Genomic DNA, 26,016 nt, shown 5'->3' on the forward strand with positions numbered 1-26,016 from the left:
ATATGAAATTACAAGTATTTTAATATAAGCCTGCTGCCTAAAAGTTAAGGCTTAATTCAAGGAAAAGACAAAATTTACCCAAGTTGTGGCTTGAACTTAGAACCTCTTACACACACCTAGAACACTTAACCACTGAAGTAAATACACATTTGTGTCATAAATTCACAGAAAAAAATATAACTTTTGAGGCGTTACAACTCTACCCCCCTAAAAGAAAATTTCGGCCTCGAAATTTACCTGATCAGAACAGGTGAGGATACTGCTGAAGCATCGCATCCTCAGGCTCCCACATACCCTCATCAGTGCTATGATTCTATTACAGCACCTTCACTAATGGAATGGCTTTCCTCCTCAGAACTTTAACATCGCGATCTAGAATCTGAACCGGCTCCTCCTCAAAGGTCAGATCTGGCCGAACCTTAATTTCCTCAACAAACACAATGTGTATGGGATTAGAGCAGTAGTGCCTCTACATAGAGACGTGGAGCACGTCGTGAATCTGATCCAACTCCAGAGGTAGCTCCAACTGATAGCCGACTGGCCCTACTCGTTTCAAAATACGGTATGGCCTAATAAATCTAGGGCTTAGCTTGCCCTTGCGACCGAACCTCAGAATCTTCTTCCATGGTGAGACATTTAAAAACACAAAATCCCCCACATAATACTCAATCTAACGTCTTTTCATATCTGCATAAGACTTCTACCTGTCAAAAGCTGCTTTCAGACGATCCCTAGTTAAACCAACCTTATCCTTTGTCTCGGAGACTAATTCAGGACCCAGAACACGTCGCTCGCCCAACTCAGTCCAATATAAGGGAGTACGACACTTACGACCATACAGTGCCTCGTAAGGTGCCATCTGGATGCTAGACTAGAAGTTGTTATTATAGGCGAGCTCTACTAATGGCAAGTACTCCTTCCAATTACCTCGAAAATCAATAACACATCTTCTCAACATATCCTCTAGTATCTGAATCACCCTCTCTGACTGACCATCTGTTTGAGGATGGAAAGCAATACTGAACTATAACATCGAACCCAAAGCCTCATGCAACTTCTTTTAGAACCGAGACATGAAACAAGGATCCCTATCAGAGATGATTGAGATAGGTACCCCATGCAACCTCACTATTTCAGAAAAATAGAGTTTGGCCAATTTTTGCAAAGAAAATTTCGTCCTGACTGGAATGAAGTGAGCGGACTTGGTCATGTAACATCCCTAACCCGTATCCGCTGCCAGAACAGGGTTTCGGAGCATTACTACCATTTACAGATCACTAAAAAAAAATTTAAATACTTACCGATTCAATGCATCATATAAATAAATATATTACCATTCAATCAACAGTTTGACAGTTGTATAAGCATCAAACAGCAACATTGTTAGTATACTTGCACATATCTCATATAAATTCAACACTGATATATCTATTTTCTCGACATATCGTACTTGAGTTTAATAATAGTCTCAATTACATAATTTTCCTTGTATCAACATATCAAAGATAATCATATATGTACATGTCATGAAACATATCATGCTCTTACCATTTCTTCATAAGCATATATCATTCATTTCATTATATCAATATTTCATGCTCCATCATTTCCATATATTTTATGTATATTTATTAGGTAATAGCTTATATCAAACTTAACATAAATTACATTTCATGTACTTATACTTATTTCGTTTATCTATCTTCATAATTATTTCATATAACCATTAGTCATCGATACATATTACACGAATATCAATTGTTCAACAGATGTTAGGCGTCTCCCATCCACGGTCTTATTTATCTTTGACATGATGCCATAGTGTCTTTCAACTATGGTCTTACTCATTTTCTGTCATGTTGTCATGGTATCTTTCAACCATGGTCTTGTTCATTTCATATCACGTTGCCATGGTATCTTTCAACCATGGTCTTACACATTTCATATCGAGTTGCCATGGTATCTTTCAACCATGGTCTTACACATTTTATATCGAGTTGCCATGGTATCTTTCAACCATGGTCTTACACATTTTATATCAGGTTGCCATGGTATCTTTCAACCATGGTCTTACACTCAGGTTACCATGGTATCTTTCAACCATGGTCTTACACATTTCATATCAGAGAGCACACTCCCGCGAACCTCATCCTTACAGTGGGATTACGGTCCGAAGCTAAATCGCTGTAATATAAACTCATAGAGTATTGTCGGGATTACCGGTCGAGGCTAAATCCTGCAACGACAATTACTCTAATGAGCTTGGATCTGAATTACCGTCTAGGCTAAATTGGACCCTAATTCGGATTACCGTCCGGGCTAAATCCATTTTACACATATTCTTCTGGAGGGCTATATCAGGATAGGATCACCCGTCCAAGCTAGATCCTTTTTACGTCGATTCCTTTTCAGAGATCCATCGAATTTTCCTTTCATTCAACCGGGATTTCTTCTCCTTTTATCAAATTTATCAATGTTTCATAAATTTTCATACAATGAACATTCAAATCATATTCACATCAATAACATACAAACTCAAGCATTTAAGAATATAATTCAAGTTACACGAACTTACCTCATTGATTGCTCGTGTTTATTATTTCATTATTCTGATATATTTTCTTTTCCATGATCAAGTCTCGTATTTGTGTCGTCCGGATCTTTATAAATAAGTTTGATCATGATTTTCATTCATTTCATATTCTAATACATTTAATTAATGCTCTAGACAAAATTACCATTTTGCCCCTAAACTTTTAATTAATGACGATTCCATCCTTAGGGACAGGAAAGTAAAATTCTTGCAATTTAATCCTTATTTCCAACTATTATTCTCATATATATTGATAACAGTCCATGAATTCTATAAAATATCAAAATTTTCCATAATTTCAACACTTTTCAATTTAATCCCTAAAACATGTTTTCCCGATCTTGAACTAAATTGATAATTTCGTTAAATTTTTGTAATTTAAATAATAAAATAATCTATTTCATGCAATTTAGTCATTTCGACATTTTTACAAAATTGCCCATAAAATTTTACTTTTATTCAATTTAGTCCCCGAGCCTAAAACATGCAAATTAGCCATGCTAGATGAATATTCATACATATTTTCCTCCTCCTCCTCTCCATTCCACATCCTTAATTTATATAACATACAACAAGTAACATTATCAATAATTTCACTATTTACTTATATGTACATTCAAAACTGTCCATTTGCGTCATAGTCACTAAATTATTTATATATTAAGCTACAGAACTCGAAATTAAGATCCGTTAATTTTCCTGAAACTAGACTCACATTTATTCTTATCATAAAATTTTCAGAATTTTGGTTTAGCCAATTAGTACAGTTTATTCATTAAAGTCACCCTGTTCTGCTGTCTGACAGTTCTGACCCTTCTTCACTAAAAATTAGTTATCTCCTTTTACAGAATTCAAATGATGTTATAGTTTGTTTCTAATAAAACTAGACTCATTCAGGATTCTATAAATATAAATTTAAGCCTCTAATTATTTTTATTCATTTTTTATTATTTTCAAAGTCTGAACAGGGAACCTGAATTCATTCTGACCTTGTCTCACAAAATTCATTATATATCAAAATTTACAAATTCATTGCTTACACTGTTTCTTCTATGAGAAACTAGACTCATTAAGATTTAATTCCATATTTTTTTCATCTTCTAATTCAATTTATACAATTTATGGTGATTTTTCAAATTTAGACTACTGCTGCTGTCCATAACTGTTTTAGTGCAAGATATTAATTACCATGTTATAACACCCTTATTTTCTTTTTCTACACCATTTCTCATCACTTTCTCTTATTTTCTCTTCACTAACATATCAAGAACATAGGACCTTATGTAATAAAACTCTACTATAACATTATTTCCATGATTTATCAACAATAACAAACTTAAAAACATATTGAAATCTTGATGTACTTACCTTATTCTCTTGATACCAATCTTTAACTTGATTTTCTCTCTCCTCCAGCTTCTATTTCTTGAATCCAACTTGATATTCTAACTCCCCATGTTCTCCTTAACATTTTTCTCTCTTGGTAGCTATGGAAATTCATTTGATTTTGGGTGAAAATGGTGAATTTTGGTAAAGGACCAAATTGTAAAGAAAGTAAAACTTTCTTTCTTCCTCTCTTTCTCTCACGTTAGTTTGCATGGAAAGGAAAGATGATGAAAATTCTTCATCTTTCTTTCCTTATATACTAAATTAATAATAATAAAATAATATTAAATATCTCATAAAATATTAATAAAATAATATTTATCTAATTAATTAATTTAAAATATCATTAACATAATCATTACATTCTAGAATTCTCTCTCTTCTGATTGACCATTTTGCCCTTCATGATCTTTTAGAATTCCATCCTTGAGTCATCATTTAATTTGGTAAAATTGCAATTTAGTCCTCATAGTTCTTCACTTATTCAATTTGGTCCTAATTCATCCATTTTCCTTAGTTTCTAGATCATTCTACCCTTAAAATATTTACACTATTGGTCCTTCAACTTTTTCATATTTACACTTTAACCCTTTAAGTCTTGAGTATTTACTCTTAGGCAACAAAACTTTTCTAACTTTTACAATTTAGTCCTTTCCTAAATCAAGATATCATAATTTACTTCCCAATGTTGCCATAACTCAAAACTTCCCTTTTTATCACTTTATTTCCTTATTTTATTATATCAAGGATAATGTATTACTGTAAAGATTTTCAGGGTATTACAGGTCAATTGATCCACGATGACCCAGACTGAATCCTTCTTAGTGGGTGTTAGAGGTAACCCACTAACGTAGTCCATCGTTACTCACTCTCATTTCCATAACGATAACTTAACAGGCTACAGCAAACCCGAAAGTAACTAATGCCCAGCTTTAACCTGCTGACAAGTCAAGTAGCGAGCAACGAAGTCAGTAATCTCACGCTTCAACCTTGGCCACTAATATAAATCTCACAGATCTCGATACATTTTGTTCCCACTGGGATGCATAGCCTAAGGGCTACTATGTGCTTCCTTCAAAATCGACTGTCTCAAGTCCTCGTCATTCGGTACACAAATTCGATCGCGAAAACACAATACCCCATCCTTATTAATCCCAAAATCAGTAGTAACTCAAGAGACTTGTCCCTCATCTGTTTATCTCTCATTTGATCAATCCATGTCAGTTTCACTAGAAGTTCGGCTAACAGACTTCCATCATCGAAAAGACTCAGTGGAGCAAACATTGCTCTCAGGTCTGTCATAGCCCTACAGCTTAACGCATTGGCCACTACATTGGCCTTACTAGGATGGTACTCGATAGTGCAGTTGTAATCCTTAAGCAGTTCAACCCATCAATGCTGCCTAAGGTTTAACTTCTTCTAAGTGAGGAGATAATTGAGGCTCTTGTGATCAGTGTAGATGATACACTTTTCACCATACAAGTAATGCCTCCAAATTTTCAGTGCAAATACCACTGCGGCCAAATCCAAGCCTTGCGTCGGATAGTTCACCTTATGAGTCTTGAGCTGACGAAACGCATAAGCAACTACCTTACTGTCTTGTATCAGAATGCAACCCAGACCCACATGAGACGCATTACTGTATACCACAAAATCTCTGCCGGGCTCACGCTGTATCAGAACAGGAGCCTCAGTTAAGACAATTTTAAGCTTATCAAAGCTCTTCTATTGTACTTCGGTCCAAACGAAAGGAACTCCCTTATGTAGAAACTTAGTCAACAGAGTTGCGATCAAGGAGAACCCCTTTATGAATCGTCAATAATATCCTGCTAGCCCCAGAAAATTATAGATTTTAGACACATTCTTCGGCTGTTTCTAACTCAACATAGCCACAATATTATGAGGATCAACAAGAATCCCCTCAGCTGAAACCACATATCCCAAGAAGGTCACTTCTCGGAGCCAGAATTCACACTTACTGAGCTTCGTAAATAACTGTTTCTCACGGAGAGACTGTAGAACCACTCTGAGATGCTCATCGTGTTTATCTTTTATCTTAGAATACATGAAAATTTCGCCGATAAACACCACCATAAACTGATCCAGGTAAGGCTGAAATACTCGGTTCATTAAATCTATAAATACCGCCAGTGCATTAGTCAAACCAAAGGGCATAACTAAGAACTCATAATGTCCATATCGAGTCCTAAATGTCATCTTATGCACATCGACCTCCTTAACTCTCAATTGATGATAGCCCGAACGTAGATTGATCTTAGAAAACACAGAGGCCCTTCTGAACTGATCAAATAAGTCATCTATCCTTAGAGGTGGGTACTTCTTCTTGATCGTTAGCTTGTTCAACTGACGATAGTTGATACACATCCTCATTGTCCCATCTTTATTTTTCACGAAAAGAATAGGTACTCCCCACGGAGACACACTCGGACGAATAAACCCACGATCCAACAACTCCTGAATCTAAGTCTTAAGTTCCACCAGCTCTTTCAGTGCCATTCGATAAGGGGCGATAAACACTGGAGCTATACCAGGAATCAACTCAATCCCAAGCTCTACCTCACGGCTCGGAGGCAACCCCGATAACTCCTCAGGAAAGACATTTGAAAAATCTCTTACAGTTTTGATATCCTTAACAAAAGAGTCTCTCGAATCAGAAATACTGACGTAGGCCAAGAATGCCTCACATCCTTTTCGAACCAACTTTTTCACTACCAAAGCTGAGATCACATTAGTCAGGCAGTCTCGTCATTCCCCAATTACAATTACCTCGTTGTCCTCATCAGTCCTCAACACAACCCTTTTTGTCCCACAATCCAGACTTACTCGGTGCTTTACCAACCAATCCATCCCCAATATCAAATCGAACTCCCCAAACGAAAGCTCCATTAGATCAGCCTGAAATACTATCCCTTGGATCTCTAATGGAACGTTTCTAAACAGTTTACTTACTTGGATGGATTCTCCTAACGAACTCGCAACAGTTACCTCGCTAGAAGTACTCTCAACCGGAATGCTTAAGGTTTCAGACACAGTACTAGCTATGTATGAGTGTATAGAGCCTATGTCTATCAGTGCCAGATAAGGTACATTAAAGATTAAAAACATACCCATAATGACGTCCGAAGCATCTTTGTCCTCACGACTACTAGTAGCGTAGACTAAAGTAGGCTGCCTCACCTCAGTCGATCCAGTACCTCTACCCGGTGCTCTCTTTCCTCGGCCCATGCCGTTACTACCTCTGGCTTAACCTTAGCCCCTAGATGGCTGCTGAACTACGCTTGGTGACTGTGCAGTCTTAGTAACCAGAGCTTGCATCTGATCAGTTCTCAATGGACAATCTCTAACACGATGCTCTATGGACCTACATCTCAGACATGCCCCTGTAGTCCTCCAACACTTGCCCAGATGGCGTCTACCACAATCTCCACAAAGTAAGATCCAAGTAGGTGCAACATTAGGCCCAACTCTCACTGGCCCATTAGATCTGGCCTCTTTCTTAGGTCTCATCCCATAACTCGAAGGCTCTGCATCCCTCTTGTTCTTACCCCTCTCGCAATCTCTATTCTAGCGCTCTGCGCACTTAACATCCTCAGTAATCTTGGCCTTTTCGACCAGAGCTGTAAACTCACGCTCCCTCTGTGGAGCTATTTGCACCCTCAGATTATCTCTCAGGCCGTCCTCAAAACGGATACATCTCTCATATTCAGTCGCCACCATGCATCGTGCATAACGGTTCAGTATTAGAAATGGTGAGATTAAGGAATTCACGTCTCCTGGCATCAATGTAGTTGGCCTCTACATACTTACCCTGGAACGTAGTCTTAAAATAATCCCAAGTCAAACAGTCGGGCTGAGTGCCCTCCTTAACCGTGAGCCACCACTGGTATGCCTCATCACATAATAGAGAAACAGCCCCCTTAAGCTTCTGCTTGGTGGTAAAATCCAGGTCGTCCATAATTCTCTTCGTGGCCTCCATCCAATACTCAGCCATGTTAGGGGCAACTCCAGCGACACCTTGATTAACTCAAATTTCATTAGATGGAGTCGATTACATGAATCAAACCCTCGACCCTAGAACTAGTATTGGGCTCAGCGACCCTCTTCAAAATCCTGAACACAGCCTGGGACAATACATCGTTCTCGGCCATGCGATCACGAGACCTAGTCTCAGTAACAGGTGACACTGACGTCTCACTTGTGTCCAAATTCGGTATATTATCTATGGAAGAAGACTCAACTCAAGCCCCCTCTACGGCCTCTACCTCGGCCTCTAATACCACGTTTGCGAATACCTCGTGCGCTCATTGTCTAACCAAATTTATCTGTATTACAAACTTTATGGATTAGTTAACAGTTTCGATATTTTATTAACAAATATTTTATGCAATACAGTATTAAAAGTTTAGAGTCTGTTACCACGAATCGTAGTCTTACTACTTGTTTCAGTTTACACTTTCTAGAATGTTTTCAGTATGGTATACTACCTAAAGTAGTTTCAGAATATTCTAATCATATTTTCAGACAATTCTAAATAGAGTTTCAGAAAACTTACAGGAGCGGGGCCAGAGACTCGGTGTGCCACAAACTTATTCCAAGAAAATATTTCAAATTATTTACAAATCATTTCTTTAAAACCAATCTTTAAAACTAAATCCACAGTCGAGTTTTACAACTTGGCTCTTGATAAACCGTAAATTATACATATTTTTACCCCATGTTTAATGCATTTTATGGATGATTTCTCATTAGAATTGGTGAATTCGATGCTCCTAATGCTTTAATTTCATATTTTATACTTAGGAGAGCATAGGAGAGCAAAAGGAACGAGAAACGGGCCAAAAATAGAGAAAATAGGCCAAAGTACAAAATCAACACGGCCTGGACCTCTTCACACGGGCAGACCACACGGCCGTGTCGATCTGGCAGAATTGAAGCACGATTCACACGAGTATAGCACACGCCCGTGCCATTTTAACAGGCTCGAACACGGCCTGGAGTAATCGTACACGGGCGTATCCTTGCCAAGCCCAAGTTGAGTCCAATTCGAAAAAGGCCACTTTTGAGGGCTTATTGGGATTCCAAAGCCTATAAATACACCTGAGAAGAGAAGAAAATGGAAGAAGGAGAAGAGGGGTTAAGGAATTACTCCAAGGAAGCCGATTGATCCATCTCAGAAGCCAGATTCATCATCAAGACTGAAGATCTCTCCTCAATTTCCCTTCAGGAGTTTTGGGTTTTCTTGATGTTTTGTATTCTTTATTCTTCTGAGATGTTTCCTTATTTAGTTATGAACTAAAACCCCTAAATACCTAAAGGGAATGAAACCTAAGACGAATCTTGTTATTATTTTCTGAATCGTACGATAAATATTTAACTTGTTCTTAATTATGTGTTCTTAATTCTTGTTTTGATATCCCAAGATACTGATTCAAGACATGCTCTTATTCAGAGGAGGAATAGACCCTATCTAAGAGTACATTTGTCATAATTAAGCGGAGTTGATTGCGCGCCTAGAAATAGGGTGACAAGATTTTGCCGGATTAGGGTGAAACCTAATAAGGGGATCCATAGATCGAGTTAATGCAACCCTAGAGTGGTAATTAGAGAAAAGTCTCGGTTATTCAATTTAGGGATTAGATGTTATTAGTCTTGAATAGGGATAATAACATAACTTAGGGATCTCTACGGAACAAGTTGAATGAATAAATCGTCCGGTTCGGAGCCAGAATAACAAGTAAAGTCTAGGTGGATTTTTCCTTAGGTATTGTCTTAAGTCAATCAATTTTACCAAAAGCAATTCCCCATTTTTTTTTTGTGCGCTCTTAGTTTAGATAATTAGTTAATTAAAATAAAAACCCCTTTTATTCCTAGGCTAGATAATAAAAAGACCGTTATTACTAGTACTTTTAGTTCCTTTGGGTTCGACAATCTGGTCTTGCTAAAACTATACTGCTATTCAATAGGTACACTTGCCTACATTGCGATAATAGTTAGTTCAAAAACAAGTAATTATAAATATTTAAAACCTATCACGAAACCTCGCGATCAGTTCTGATACTTGATAAACCGTAATTTATACATATTTCAATCCCATGCTTAGCACATTTTATGGATGGTTTTTACTTAGATTTGGTGAATTCGATGTCCTAATGCTTTAATTTCATGTTTTATACTTAGGTGAGCGTAAGAGAGTGAAAGGAACGAGAAACGGGCCAAAAACGGAGAAAATGGGCCAACGTACGAAATCAACACGGCCTGAACTTCCTCACATGAGCAAACCATACGGCCGTGTCCCTTTGGCAAGGTCAAAGAATGATTTACACGGGTAAATCACATGCCCGTGCCCATTTAACAGCCTTGACCACGACCTTAAGCAATTGCACACGGCGCGTGTCCCTGTCGAGCCCAAGTTTAGTCCAATTCAGAAAAGGCCAATTTTGAGGGCTCTGAGGCATTCCAAAGCCTATAAATACACCCTAGAAGAGGAGAAGAGGGAGGACGAAGAGGAGGAAGTAAGGAATTGCTCAAGAAAAGCCAATCGATCCATCTCAGAAGCCGGATTCACCATCAAGACTAAAGATCTCCCTTCAAATTCCTTCAAGAGTTTTGGGTTTTCTTATGTTTTGTTATTTTTATTCTTTTGAGATGTTTTCTTTCATTAGTATAAACTAAAACCCCTAAATACCTAAGGGGGATGAAACCTAAGACGGATCTTGTTATTATTATCTGAATTGTATGATAAATATTTGACTTGTTCTTAATTATGTGTTCTTAATTTTTGTTTTGATATTCCAGGATATTGATTCAAGTTAAGCTCTTATTCAGAGGAGGAATAGATCCCGTCTAAGAGTAACTTTGTCATAATTAAGCGGAGTTGGTTGCGCGCTTAGAGATAGGGTGACAAGATTTTGTCGAATTAGGGTGAAACCTAATAAGGGGATTCATAGATCGAGTTAATGCAATCCTAGGGCATTAATTAGAAAGATATTTCAATTATTCAAACTAGGGTTAGACGTTGTTAGTCTCGAGGGAGATAATAATATAACTTAGGGATCTCTACGGAACAAGTTGAATGAATAAATCGTCCGATTCAGAGTCAAATAACAAGTGAAGTCTAGGTGGATTTTTCCTTAAGTTTTATCTTAATCAATCGAGTTTTCCGAAAAGTATTTTCCCCAAATTTCTTTTCTGTGATTTCTTAGTTTAATTAATTAGCTAGATAAACAAAACCCTTTTATTTTTTAGGCTTGATGATAAAAAGAAAGTTGATACTAGTACTTTTAGTTCCTTTGGGTTCGATAATTCGGTCTTGCTAAAGCTATACTACTGTTCGATAGGTATACTTGTCTTCATCGTGATAATAGTTAGTTTCAAGAACATTCACCATAAATATTTAAAACCTATCACGAATATCACGTATCAAGTTTGTGGCGCCGCTGTCGGGAAACTAAGATATTAGGAACACTCGATTTTTATTACTTTAGATATTTAATTTTACTGCAATTTAAATTTTATTCTAATTTTTATTACTAATTCTTCTTTTTCCCTTTTTCTGGAAGGTTCTTATAGTTTATGACTAGAAGAAACCCGTCAGGACCATTACTTTTTGACAATGAGATCAATCGCACAGTTCGCAGAAACTAAAGAGAAATAAGGCGAAGCTTAAGATACACAACGGACGAGCAAGAAGACGATATTCAAACCACAACCGAGGAGATGGCTGAAAATCAGGAAAACCTGATACCTCTTACGATTGCTGTTAATCCAGTAAATCAAAATCCTACTCCACTCACTATGTATGATTATGCTAAACCTACTTTAACAAGAACTGAATCGAGTATAGTTAGACCTGCTATTGCCGCAAATAATTTTGAACTGAAACACAATTCAAATTATACAACAGTTTGTTCAATTTGATGGTTTGCAGGATGAGGATCTAAATGTTCATTTGGCAAATTTCCTAGAATTCTGCGATACATTTAAAATCAATGGCATTTCTGATGACGCCATTCGCCTTCGGTTATTCTCTTTTTCATTGAGAAACAAAGCTAAACAGTGGCTGAATTCGTTACCGCGGGGGTCAATCACTACTTGGGAACAAATGACTGAAAAGTTTTTATTAAAATAATTTTCGCCAGCTAAAACAGCGAAATTACGTAATGATATCTCTTCTTTTGTGCAGATGGATTTAGAAACACTTTACGATGCATAGGAGAGATACAAGGACCTTTTGAGAAGGTGCCCTTACCATGGGTTGCCACTCTGGCTACAGGTTCAAACTTTTCATAATGGCCTGAATCCTTCGACTCGACAAATGGTTGACATAGCTGCTGGCGGAATCATCAATAATAAAACACCTGAATATACCTATGAATTTGTAGAGGAGTTGTCATTGAATAACTATCAGTGGCAAGTCATGAGGACAAAGCCAACGAAAACAGCCGGTGTTTATAACATCAATTTAGTCACCATGCTCTCTAATCAGGTAGAACTTTTGAATAAGAAAATTGATGGTTTTCTTAGTTCTTCACAAGTTCACCCAATAATGCAGTGAGAAGCAAATGGAGGTGGATCGAGTAATTCAGAATCCCACTTGATGGCCACAACATGGAGAACGAGCAGTTAAATTACATGGGTAATAATCTTCGATCTCAAAACAATCCTTATAGCAATACTTACAATGCAGGTTGGAGGAATCACCCGAATTTTTCATGGGGAGGCCAAGGAAATCAGAAACCACCACCCCCTCCAGGCTTTCAGCAACCACCATATTAGTAGGAGAAAAAGTCGAACCTTGAGGAGATGCTAACCAAATTCATCTCGGTGTCAGAGACTCATTTTTAGAATACCAAGACCGTATTCAAAAATCAACAAGCATCAATCCAGAGGCTTGACACTCAGATTGGACAGCTCGCCAAGTTGATTTCAGAACGACCACAAGGTAGCTTGCCAAGCAACACTGAATCTAACCCAAAGGGGCAACTCAATGCAATTGCCATTCAAGATGATGAAAGGTTAGTGGTAAAAACAATGCCAAAACCGGTGGTAAATGATAAACCGTAAATTATACATATTTTTGCCCCATGTTTAATGCATTTTATGGACGATTTCTCATTAGAATTGGTAAATTTGATGCTTCTAATGCTTTAATTTCATGTTTTATACTTAGAAGAGCATAGGAGAGCGAAAGGAACGAGAAACGGGCCAAAAACGGAGAAAATAGGCCAAAGTACGAAATCAACACGGCCTGGACCTCTTCACACGGGCAGACCACACGGCCATGTCAATTTGGCAGGCTCGAACACGGCCTAAAGTAATCGAACACGGGCGTGTGCCACGGGCGTGTCCATGTAGAGCCCAAGTTGACTCTAATTCGGAAAAGGCCAATTTTGAGGGTTTTTAGGCATTTCGAAGCCTATAAATACACCCTAGATGAGAAGGAAAAAGGGGGCGGAGAATAGAGGGTAAAGAATTACTCCAAGGAAGCTGATTGATCCATCTTAGGAGCCGGATTCATCATCAAGACTGAAGATCTCTCCTCAATTTCCCTTCAGGAGTTTTGGGTTTTCCTTACGCTTTGTATTCTTTATTATTCTAAGATGTTTTCTTATTTAGTTATGAACTAAAACCCCTAAATACCTAAGGGGAATGAAACCTAAGATGAATCTTGTTATTATTTTCTGAATCGTATGATAAATATTTAACTTGTTCTTAATTATGTGTTTTTAATTCTTGTTTTAATATCTCAGGATACTGATTCAGAACAAGCTCTTATTCAGAGGAGGAATAGACCCTGTCTAAGAGTACATTTGTCATAATTAAGCGGAGTTGATTGCGCGCCTAGACATAGGGTGACAGGATTTTGCCGAATTAAGGTGAAACCTAATAAGGGGATCCATAGATCGAGTTAATGCAACCTTAGAGTGTTAATTAGAGAAAAGTCTCAGTTATTCAATCTAGGGATTAGATGTTATTAGTCTTGAATAGGGATAATAACATAACTTAGGGATCTCTACGGAACAAGTTGAATGAATAAATCGTCCGATTCGGAGCCAGAATAACAAGTAAGGTCTTAGTGGATTTTTCTTTAGGTATTGTCTTAAGTCAATCGATTTTCCCCAAAAGCGATTCCCTACTTCTTTTCTCTGTGTGTTCTTAGTTTAGATAATTAGTCAATTAAAACAAAACTTCTTTATTCTTAGGCTAGATAATAAAAAGACAGTCATTACTAGTACTTTTAGTTCCTTTGGGTTTGACAATCCAGTCTTGCTAAAACTATACTACTGTTCGATAGGTACACTTGCCTACATTGCGATAATAGTTAGTTCAAGAACGATAATTATAAATATTTAAAACCTATCACGAAATCTCGCGATCAAGTTTTTGGCACCGTTTCCGGGGAACTAAGATATTAGGAACAATCAATTTTTATTACTTTAACCATTTATTTTTCTTACAATTTAATTTAATTTTATTATTATTATTATTTATTAACCTACTATTTCTTTCTCTTGGCAGGTTTTTATAATTTATGACTAGAAGAAACCCGTCGGGACCATTACTTTTTGATGAAAAAATAGATACAGTTCATAGAAACCAAAGAGAAATAAGGCGCAGCTTAAGATACACGGAGAACGAGTAAGAAGACGATACTCAACCCCCAACCAAAGAGATGGCTGAAAACCAAGGCAATCAGCTACCTCCTGCAATTGCGGTTAATCAAAATCCTGCTCCACACACTATGTATGATTATGTTAAACCTTCTTTAACAGGAACTGAATCAAGCATAGTTAGACCTGCTGTAGCTGCAAATACTTTTGAATTAAAACCTAACACTATTCAAATGATATAGCAATTTGTTCAGTGTGATGGTTTGCAGGATGAGGATCCCAACGCTCATTTAGCCAACTTCTTAGAACTATGCGATACATTTAAAACTAATAGTGTTTCTGATGATGCCATACGTCTTCGGTTGTTTCCCTTTTTATTAAGGAACAAAGCTAAACAGTGGTTGAACTCGTTACCACAGGGGTCAATTACTACTTGGGAACAAATGACCGAAAAATTTTTACTAAAATATTTTCTGCCGGCTAAAATGGCTAAATTACGTAATGATATCTCTTCTGTTGTGTAGATGGATTTAGAAACACTCTACGATGCATGAGAGATATACAAGGACCTTCTGAGAAGGTGCCCTCACCATGGGTTACTGCTTTGGCTCCAAGTACAAACATTTCACAATGGTCTGAATCCTTTGACTCAGCAAATGGTTGATGCAGCGGCAGGTGAAACCATCAACAATAAAACACCGGAAGATGCCTATGAGTTTATAGAGGAGATGTCACTGAATAACTATCAGTAGCAAGTCATGAGGATAAAGCCAACGAAAACAGCCGGCGTTTATAATGTCGATTCGGTCACTATGCTCTCTAATAAAGCAGAACTCTTGAATAAAAAGATTGGTAGTTTTCTTAGTTCTTCATAGTTTCACCCAGTAATGCAGTGGGAAGCAAGTAGCGGTGGAACAAACCATTTCGAATACCAACCTTACGGCGACAGCATGGATAACGAGCAATTAAGCTACATGGGTAATAATCCTCGACCTCAAAACAATCCATATAGTAACACTTATAATGCAGGTTGGAGGAACCACCCCAATTTCTCATGGGGCGATCAAGGAAATCAAAGACCACAACATCCTCCAAACTACCAACAACCACCCTACCAACAGGAAAAGAAGACAAACCTTGAAGAGATGCTCTCAAAGTTTATATCAGTGTCAGAAATCCATTTTCAGAACACCGAGACAGCACTTAAAATTCAACAAGCATCGATCCAAAGCCTCGAAACTCAGATAGGCTAGCTTTTCGAACTAATCTCCCAACGATCACAAGGTAGTTTACCAAGTAATACAGAACTTAACCCAATGGAGCAACTCAACGCAATTAATATTCAAGATGACGAATGAGTCGTTGAGCCTAAACCAGAACCGAGGCAAGAAACTGTGGTAAGCAAGGGTCAAGGTGAGGTAGATCAAAATACAAACAAACCAGTGACTGTCGAATATAAACCTCATGTGCCATACCCCAACGCGACAAGGAAAGACCACTCAAATGAACAATTTGGTAAATTCCTTAAACTCTTAAAAAAATTACATATTAACTTACCATTTATTGAAGCTCTATCGTAGATGTCAAATGCAATGAAATTTTTAAAGGAGCTTTTAGCAAATAAACGGAAGTTGGACGAGGCATCGCATATGGAGCTGAACGCAGTTTGCTCGTCTATTCTACAAAATAAACTACCCAACAAACTAAAAGGCCCAGGGAGCTTTACTATTCCTTGCTTAATTGGTAGTTTAGATGTTAATCAAGCATTAGCTAATCTAGGGGCTAGTATCAACGTCATGCCTTACAAAATGTTTAAGCAACTGGGTCTCCGGAAACCCAAACAGACTAGGATGAACATTCAATTAGCAGATAAAACTATAAGATTCCCTAGAGGCATTATTGAAGATGTGCTAGTTAAAATCGATAAATTTTTATTTCCTGTTGACTTTATTGTTCTAGACATAGAAGAGGATAGCAACACTTCCTTAATTCTAGGAAGGACGTTTTTAGCAACTGCTAAAACCATCATTGATGTTGGCACAGGTGAACTCACACTCCGAGTGGGAGACGAAACAATCACCCTTCAAGCTCGCAATTCTGGCAACACATCAGGTATTGAAGGTGATCATTTAAACCATTCTACTAGAACTAACAATATGGTGCAACCTATTTTGCAAAAAATAAGTCTGAAGGAAGCAGACAATTTTTTCTCAAGCACCAGTAGAGGACCTGTTCATAAAGATCAAAGATTATAAATTGAGGAACTCGAGGAATGGCGGACGCACAAACCAAGAACACCTGACAAATCGAAACTACGCTAAAATGAGCCCAATACCTCTCCAAATCAACTTAAGGTTGGTGATAAGGTCTTATTAGATGTCGCAGATCCCCACATTGTCACTACCACACCGAATGAGGAAATCCCTCTTACGGTACTCAACATTTTTCTATTCAGTACGGTGGAGGTGAGTCATTCCAAGTTCGGCACTTTTAAGGTAAACAACACCCGATTAAAACCTTATTTTGATGAGGTTGATAGCAGGAATGAGGAGTATAAACTCCTCAAACCACCATGACCATTCACTGGAGAGGTAAGTCGAGCTTAGACTATAAATAAGCGCTCCTCGAGAGGCAACCCGAGCACTAACAATATTAATTTCTTTAAATTTTGGTATTTAACTCCTAACTTATTAATAGAAATCTTGAATACGGGTGTTTCCACAAAGACACGGCCAAGCACACGGGCGTGCTGAAGGCCGTGTGAAAATAGGGTAAAAGATTTCCCCAACACGGGCTACAATTAAACGCCACGGCCGTGCGATATGGCCGTGGTCGAGCCTACCAAAACAATACGGGCATGCGATATGCCCGTGTGGAAGAACCATGGGAAAACCTGCCAAAACAACGCGTGAAACACTCGTGGTCAAACCTGTTAAATTAACAAGGACGTGAGGCTTGCACACAAGGGCGTGGGATAAGCGAACAAAGTTAGACATGGCCGTGCGACACAGCCGTGTGAACCCACACGCCTGAGGAACACGGGCGTGTACTAAATGTCAGACGTGCCCAAATTTGAAATTCACGAATCACACGGGCTGAAATTGGGGAACACGGGCATGTGCCTTGGCAATGTGGCCCAAAATCTATAAATTCCCTGCACTATTCACTTTCTTCCCCATTCAAAAACCCTAACCCTAGCCGCTACAACTCCACACGGCCTCCCTGCCATGCCCGTGCGCCGCTTTCCACTTCATTTTTGACACTCAATCTCTTTCCCTTAGCATTTGTTTACTCTTTTCTCTTCTATTTTACTTATTTCTAATGCTTATTATCAACATAAACTTCATATCTTTTGAACTATTTTTCATTTTTCGATCATTTAATTTGCATTCTTATGTTAGTTATAATACATTTTGTGTTAAATCAAGTTAGTAGGAATACATTATACCAATGACATTACTATTTATTCTCATGCTATTACCATGCCAATGTATATCATAAAATTTGCATTCCTAAGTTAGTTATCATACATTCCGTGTTAAATTGAGATTAGAAAAACTTCATACCCATTACATTTCTATTCTCATTCTCATTATTATTGTGGTTGAGTTTGCTTCATATTAATAGTTCCAAATTCATGCCTTTTATTCGCATTCATTTATCTATTATTATTATTCTTTATATTACAGGCTTTTGATGTCGTCTTCACGAGGAAAGAAAATCGCCGTAGCTGCCTCAAAGAAGAGGAAGGGAGCGTCCTCTTCCGTGGGTCCTACCGTAAAAATTCGTCACCCTCTCCTACAGTTCCCCAAGGGCCTCAAGAAGAACTATTCCAAATACTTTGGGCCCGACCTTTAATTACGGGCCGCTGCTTCGATTGGGTTGCCGTAGAACAAGTTCAGTTGGTTGATTCGATTCGAGCCTTCCTAACCACCAACCCTTGAGAGCTATTCTTTGGGATTATCGAACCGACATACCTTGATCTCACGATGGAACTATGCTCAACGTTCCATCTTCAGACCGTAATGACGTACTATGATGATCTTGGTATAGTTCTATTTCGCCTAGGCAGATTAATTCGCCAGCTAAGCGTCCCAGAGTTTAGTGCTGCACTAGGCTTATATACGGAGGAGTTCAAGGAGGAGAATGAACAACATGCTCTCAATTATCACATACATTTCTTTTCCTCGAAGTGCTGGCATACTTTGGCCCCTAGCACGGCCTCCTACAATCCTAGCCGCTCCAAGGCATCAATTTTCCCACCATCCCTGAGGTACTTACACATCATTTTAACTCACACAATTACAAGGAGGTGAGAGAGTACTGACGTCGTCAACACCCACGACATCTACTTCTTATGGTACATGTCACAAGGGCAAGTCATCGACCTTGCCTACTTCATCGCCCTTGCGATTCAGCACCAGACGGAACGGCATTGGAAGGGGGTCATCTCCATTGGCCCCTACGTGACTCGACTGATGCAACACTTCGAGCTCCTCAACACCACGGCCCAAGAATCATCCCTCACCCTCATCGTCCAGATGTCTTCACAAGGCATCTTGAGCATGCTTAACATGAGGACGATCGAGAGCCATCGAGGAACCTACCCTCCCCAATATCATCTCGCCCAATCTACCGAGAAGGAGGCCTATGAGGACATTCCTGATGATGTCCCCCCACAGCACGAAGACCCACCGACTCAGCGACCACCACCTTCTCGTCCAGTTCATGCAGCGGCTTCATACACTGACATCTCTGAGCGCCTCACTCGATTCGAGCAACAGTGTTTTCAACGATTTGACAACATTGATGCTACTCTATAGCAGATTTATCAGCACATCCACATATCATCTCCAGTCCCACCTCGCGAACCATCCAGTGATGAAGATGTTTAAAAACATTTATTTATTATTTTATGTTTTTAATTTTTATTAAAACTACTTTTTATTTTTTATTTTTTAGTAGATTTTAGAATTTTATTTTTAATTATCAATTTTGGTTTTTCTTTATGAGTAATTATTCTTCCTAATATCCCCTAAAAAGTTCCTGATTTTATCATAGTTATATAGAGCTCTTAAGCTCATCATCGCATAGGAACTAAAACTCCACCGGGAAAGGTTCTCCACGACTACCATGTCCTACTCTTCCACGACCATAGCTACCACTAGAGATAATATCCTTTTGGCAAAGGACTTATTGACTAATGAACCTCTACGACCGCCCGGAGTATCCTCCTCTACTCTCGAACCGATCACTCTTCAAAACTCTAGTTCGAGGAATTCATCATACAGGAAGTTTCACTTCTCTCCCTATCTTATTTTTATATTCTATAATACCTATCTTTGTACATTGAGGGCAATGTACATCTTAAGTGTGGAGAGGGCATTCATTTCCTTATCAGAAAAATCCCTGAATGACTGCATTATTCTCTTAAAAAGCTCTCATATCATATTTAGGATAAATTTTAATTGATTTATGATTTTGATTGATATATCTTGAATTTAAACATAGGCATTTATGCATTGATTGTTTAAACTTTAAGACATTAGAGAATCAAGCATGATGAGTTGATTTTTAAGAATTCAATATCTTAGGTTATTTCCCCAAAGTTTAGGTATTATTTTGAATTGGAATTCACAAGTTTTTAACATCAAAAAGCCATAATTTTTGTGAGATTTTTGAGCCTTTTGAGCATCTATTAATTCTTTCATGCTCACTTTTATGATTGCTTTGAGTGCGCCTTGAACTGTTATTCTAGAACTTGCTTGATTATGCATGTCGAGACCACACCATTTGATTTGATATGTCAAAATGATTAAGGCACTTAGGATTAACCCACTCATGCCATGAAAAGCCTACCTTCACGATTAACCCCTAGTAAACCCCCTTGAGCCTAACAAGTCATTTCTTGTATTACCCTTAATATTAACCTTTAACCCATTATTATTGAAATCCCCTAAATTAATCCCAATTTTTGTCGATATTTGAGTTGAATGGATTGCTTAGCCATGTTTTGTTCTTAATAGTTAGTATATATTATTTAACTTGTTCTTAAAAAAAAAAAGGACTATGTATGCATATCTGTAATTCCATATTCTGAGAAGAAGCTCTGTTGTACACAAGTGAAGATTAACTCTTTTTCTAATTAGGTAATTTTTTTTTCAATTCAATCTCAATTCTAACCCTTTCTTTCAGCTTGTGACCAAACCTCCTAACCAGGCCTCATTACAACCCTCTAAAGACTTTTTGATTGATGTATCATCTTAAATTATAGTGGTGGAGATTTGATTTTTATGCAAGCCTATGGTAATGACTTTTCATTATTGACTATTGAGTGCTTCATTTATTGTCCTTAAACACCTCGAGTGATTTGAGTGAATCTTTAGTGAGGATGTAAAACTCCGTGATATTCTGAATCAAAAGTAATTACTTAGATGAGGGGAGACACCTATGTTTGCATGAATAAAATGTTCAACTTGGAATGTTTGGAACTTTTATGTTCTTTTAGTTGAATTCTCAATGTATGATTACTTATGGATTAATGTGAGATATTATCGATAGAAATTATAAGTTGAGAAGAATTTATTTTGATTATAAGTTAAGAATTTTGCTTGAGGATAAGCAAATGCTTAAGTGTGGGGTTATTTGATAAACCGTAAATTATACATATTTTTACCCCATGTTTAATGCATTTTATGGATGATTTCTCATTAGAATTGGTGAATTCGATGCTACTAATGCTTTAATTTCATGTTTTATACTTAGGAGAGCATAGGAGAGTGAAAGGAACGAGAAACGGGCCAAAAAAGGAGAAAATGGGCCAAAGTACGAAATCAACACGGCCTGGACCTCCTCACACGGGTAGACCACACGGCCGTGTCAATTTGGCAGGCTCGAACACAGCCTGAAGTGATCGAACACGGGCGTGTGCCACGGGTGTGTCCCTGCCGAACCCAAGTTGAGTCCAATTCAAAAAAGGTCAATTTTGAGGGGTTTTAGGCATTCCAAAGCCTATAAATACACCCTAGAGGAGGAGGAAAAAGGGGGCGGAGAATAGGGGGTAAGGAATTACTCCAAGGAAGCCGATTGATCCATTTCAGGAGCCAAATTCATCATCAAGACTAAAGATTTCTCATCAATTTCCCTTCAGGAGTTTTGAGTTTTCCTTATGTTTTGTATTCTTTATTATTCTGAGATGTTTTCTTATTTAGTTATGAACTAAAACCCCTAAATACCTAGGGGGAATGAAACCTAAGACGAATCTTGTTATTATTTTCTGAATCGTATGATAAATATTTAACTTGTTCTTAATTCTTGTTTTAATATCCCAGGATACTGATTCAAGACAAGCTCTTATTCAGAGGAGGAATAGACCCTGTCTAAGAGTACATTTGTCATAATTAAGTGGAGTTGATTGCGCGCCTAGACATAGGGTGACAAGATTTTTCCGAATTAGGGTGAAACCTAATAAGGGGATCCATAGATCGAGTTAATGCAACCCTAGAGTGTTAATTAGAGAAAACTCTCTGTTATTCAATCTAGGGATTAGACGTTAATAGTCTTGAATAGGGATAATAACGTAACTTAGGGATAAGTTGAATGAATAAATCGTCCGATTCGGAGACAGAATAACAAGTAAGGTCTAGGTGGATTTTTCCTTAGGTGTTGTCTTAAGTCAATCGATTTTCCCCAAAAGCAATTCCCTACTTCTTTTCTCTGTGCGTTCTTAGTTTAGATAATTAGTCAATTAAAACAAAACCTCTTTATTCTTAGGCTAGATAATAAAAAGACAGTCATTACTAGTACTTTTAGTTCCTTTGGGTTCGACAATTCGGTCTTGCTAAAACTATACTACTGTTCGATAGGTACACTTTCCTACATCGCGATAATAGTTAGTTCAAGAATGATTAATTATAAATATTTAAAACCTATCACGAAATCTCGCGATCAGTAAGCGAAGATAAGAATTAGGTAGGCCAAAACGAACAAAAATCGGTAAGTACAGAATATAAACCTTGTCTGCCATACCCTAATGCGACAAAGAAAGACCGCTCAGACGAATAGTTTGGTAAATTCCTTAAACTTTTAAAGAAACTACGTATTAACCTACCGTTTATTAAAGCACTTTCGCAGATGCTGAACGCAGTGAAATTTTTAAAGGAGCTTCTAGCAAATAAACAAAAGTTAGATGAAAGGTCGCATGTGGAGCTGAACGCAGTTTGCTCAGCCATTCTTTAGAATAAGCTACCCAAAAACTAAAAGATCCAGGAAGTTTTATGATTCCTTGTTTATTTGGTAGTTTAGATGTTAATAATGCGTTGGCTGATCTAGGGGCTAGTATCAATGTTATGTCTTACAATTTGTTTAAGAAACTAGGTCTAGGGAAACCCAAACAAACGAGGATGAGCATTCAATTAGCAGATAAAACTGTCAGATTTCCTAGGGGTATCATTGAAGACGTACTCGTTAAAATTGACAAATTTATATTCCCAGTTGATTTTGTTGTTTTAGACATGGAAGAGGACAGTAATGATCCTTTAATTTTGGGAAGGCCCTTTTTAGCAACTACTAGAACAATTATTGACGTTGGCACAGGTGAACTCACACTTCGTGTAGGAGACAAAATAATCAACCTTCAAGCTCGCAACCCGAACAACACATCGAAAATTGAAGGTGATTGTAAAAATTGTTCTACTAAGACTGATCATACAGTGCAACCTATTTTGCAGGAAATAAGTTTGAAGGACACACATGAGCTATGTTCAATCCACAAGAAAGAATCTACCCATGAAAAATGAAGGTTAGGAATCGAGGAGTTAGATGAATGGCTGACATTTAAACCGATAAAACACGATAAACCAAAACTACGCCAGAACAAGCTCAATGCCTCACCAAATCAACTTCAAGTTGGAGACAAAGTACTACTAGATGCAGTAGATCCTCGAATCGCCACTTTTGAACCGAATGAAGAAACTCCTATTACGGTAACTAGCATTTTTCTATACGGTACAGTCGAGGTAAATCACTCCAAATTTGGCACGTTCAAGGTAAATAGTACTCGTCTTAAACCTTATGTTGATAAAATTTATAGCAGGGATGAGGAGTGTAAACTCCTCGATCCACCATGATCACACACCAAAGAGGCAAGCCGAGCTTAGACTATAAATAAGCACTTCTCGGGAGGCAACCCGAGCAGTAACAATATTAATTTCTTTAAATTTTAGTTTTAACATCTAACATACTAACCGACTCATGGAACGCAGGCTTTCTAAAGCACACACGGCCAGGCACACAGGCGTGCCTTAGGCCGTGTGAAAACAGGGCAAAATTTCTCCCAACACGGGATGCGATAAGTTGCCATGGCCGTGCGACGTGACCGTGGGCGAAACTGCCAAAATAACACGGGCGTGTCACAAGCCTGTGTTTTGAAAACGTGGGCAAACCTGTCAATTTAACACGGGCGTGTGCCTGCATACATGGGCGTGAGAGAAGCAAACGAAGATTGACACAGTCGTGAAACATGGCCAAGAGCACCGTTGCGCCCAATTTCTAAAACCATGAAACGCACGGGATGAAACGAAGGCACACGGGCATGCCTCACGGCCGTATGCCTCAATTTCCCTATAAACACCTATTATCTATCTCAGCTTTATCTTTATATTTTGAAATTACTTTTTATTTCCTGTTTATGCTATTTTAGCTTGAGATTTTACAATTTTCAATTTCAGCTATTTCATTACGAGTAATTATGCTTCCTTAGAGTTCCTGATTCTATCAAAGTTATAAAGAGCTCCAAAGCTCACTATTACTCAGGAACTTGAAACTCCACTGAGAAATGTTCTCCACGACTGCCATGCCCTGCTCGACCACGACCATAGCTAACTTGAGAAATAATATTCTTTTGGCGCAGCATTTGTGGAACCTAACCACTACCACCACCGGAGTATCCTCCTTCACCCTCATCATTGCTTTGGCTGATTATTCTCCATAACCCCAATTCAAGGAGTTCATTCATCAATCAGGGAGTTTCACTTCTCTCCCTATCTTATGATTATCAATCTATCTTTTTCAATATATCTATCTTTGTACATTGAGGGCAATGTACATCTTAAGTGTGGGGAGGTCTTTCATATCGTCATTAGAAATCTCTGAATTGTGTCTTTTTCTCATGTGATCTTCTCATGCCATGATTAGAATGAATTTTGATTAATTTATAATTTTTATTGATATGTCTTGAATTAAAACTTAGGCATTCATGCATTGATTGTTTAAACTTTAAGATATTAAAGAATCAAGCATGATAAGTTGACTTTTGAATTTAAAATTTTAAAGGTTGTTTCTCCCAAGTTTAGGTATTATCTTGAGTTGAAATTCACAGGTTTAAACATCAAAAAGTAGTAATTTTTGTGAGATTTTGAGCCTTTAGAGCATCTATTATTTCTTTCATGCTCACTTTTATTGTTGCTTTGAGTGCGTCAGTATTGAATTGTTATTCTAGAACTTGCTTGACTATGCATGTCAATACCACACCATTTGATTTGATATGTCAAAATGATAAAGGCACTTAGGTTTAACCCATTCACTCCCCAAAAGTCTACCTTCATAATTAACCCTTAGTAAACCCCTTTGAGGCTAACAAGCCATTAATTGATTTACCCTCAATATTAACCCATAAACTATTATTATTAAAATCCCCTAATTTGATCCCTATTTTTGTCGAAATTTGATTTGAACTAATTGCTTAGCTATGCTTTGCTCTTCTATGTATTTGACTTGTTCTTAAAAAAAAAAAAGACATTCATACTTACATATTAGTAGTAATTCGGTAGTGTTGAGCCGTAGTATCTAAATTCCATCTTCTAAGAAGAAGCTCATTTGTACTCAATTGATGTTTAATTATTTTTTCTAGTTAGGAAATTTTTCAAATCAATCTTGACTCTAACCTTTTCTTTTAGCTTGTGACCACACCCCCTAACCAAAGCCACGTTACAACCCTTTAAAGACCTTTTGATTGATGTTCATTTCAATATATAGTGGTGGAGATTTGATTTTCATGCAAGCCTATGGTAATGACTTTTTATTATTGACTATTGAGTGCTTCATTTATTGTCCTTAAACACCTTGAGTGATTTGAGTGAATCTTTAGTGAGGATGTGAAACTCTGTGATATTTTGAATCAAAGGTAATTACTTAGATGAGGGGAGACACCTATATTTTCATGATAAAATGCTCAACTTGGAATGTTTGAAATTTTGATGTTTTTTCAGTTGAATTTTCAATGTATGATTATCTATGGATTATTTTGAGATATTATCCATAGAAATTATAAGTTGAGAAGAATTTATTTTTGATTATGAGTTGAGGATTTTGCTTGTGGACAAGCAAATGCTTAAGTGTGTGGGTATT

The 26,016-nt window shown here is 37.6% G+C and overlaps 1 protein-coding gene and 1 non-coding gene across 2 annotated transcripts; both read right to left on the bottom strand.

Moving 5' to 3' along the window:
- Nucleotides 1–6,460: 6,460 nt before the first annotated feature.
- LOC108473743 (uncharacterized) lies at nucleotides 6,461–7,225 on the bottom strand. The gene is made up of 3 exons (XM_017775479.1): nucleotides 7,108–7,225; nucleotides 6,767–7,065; nucleotides 6,461–6,700 (listed from the first exon to the last, which is right to left on the bottom strand). The coding sequence occupies exons 1-3, from the start codon at nucleotides 7,223–7,225 to the stop codon at nucleotides 6,461–6,463; spliced, it is 657 nt and encodes a 218-aa protein (XP_017630968.1).
- A 4,924-nt stretch (nucleotides 7,226–12,149) lies between these two features.
- Nucleotides 12,150–12,256, bottom strand: LOC128282740 (small nucleolar RNA R71). Its single transcript, XR_008273095.1, has one exon. It is a non-coding gene; the product is annotated as a small nucleolar RNA R71 (small nucleolar RNA).
- Nucleotides 12,257–26,016: the final 13,760 nt, after the last annotated feature.

The sequence above is a fragment of the Gossypium arboreum genome, chromosome 10 (genome assembly GCF_025698485.1).
Source record: "Gossypium arboreum isolate Shixiya-1 chromosome 10, ASM2569848v2, whole genome shotgun sequence".
Taxonomy (NCBI): domain Eukaryota; kingdom Viridiplantae; phylum Streptophyta; class Magnoliopsida; order Malvales; family Malvaceae; genus Gossypium; species Gossypium arboreum.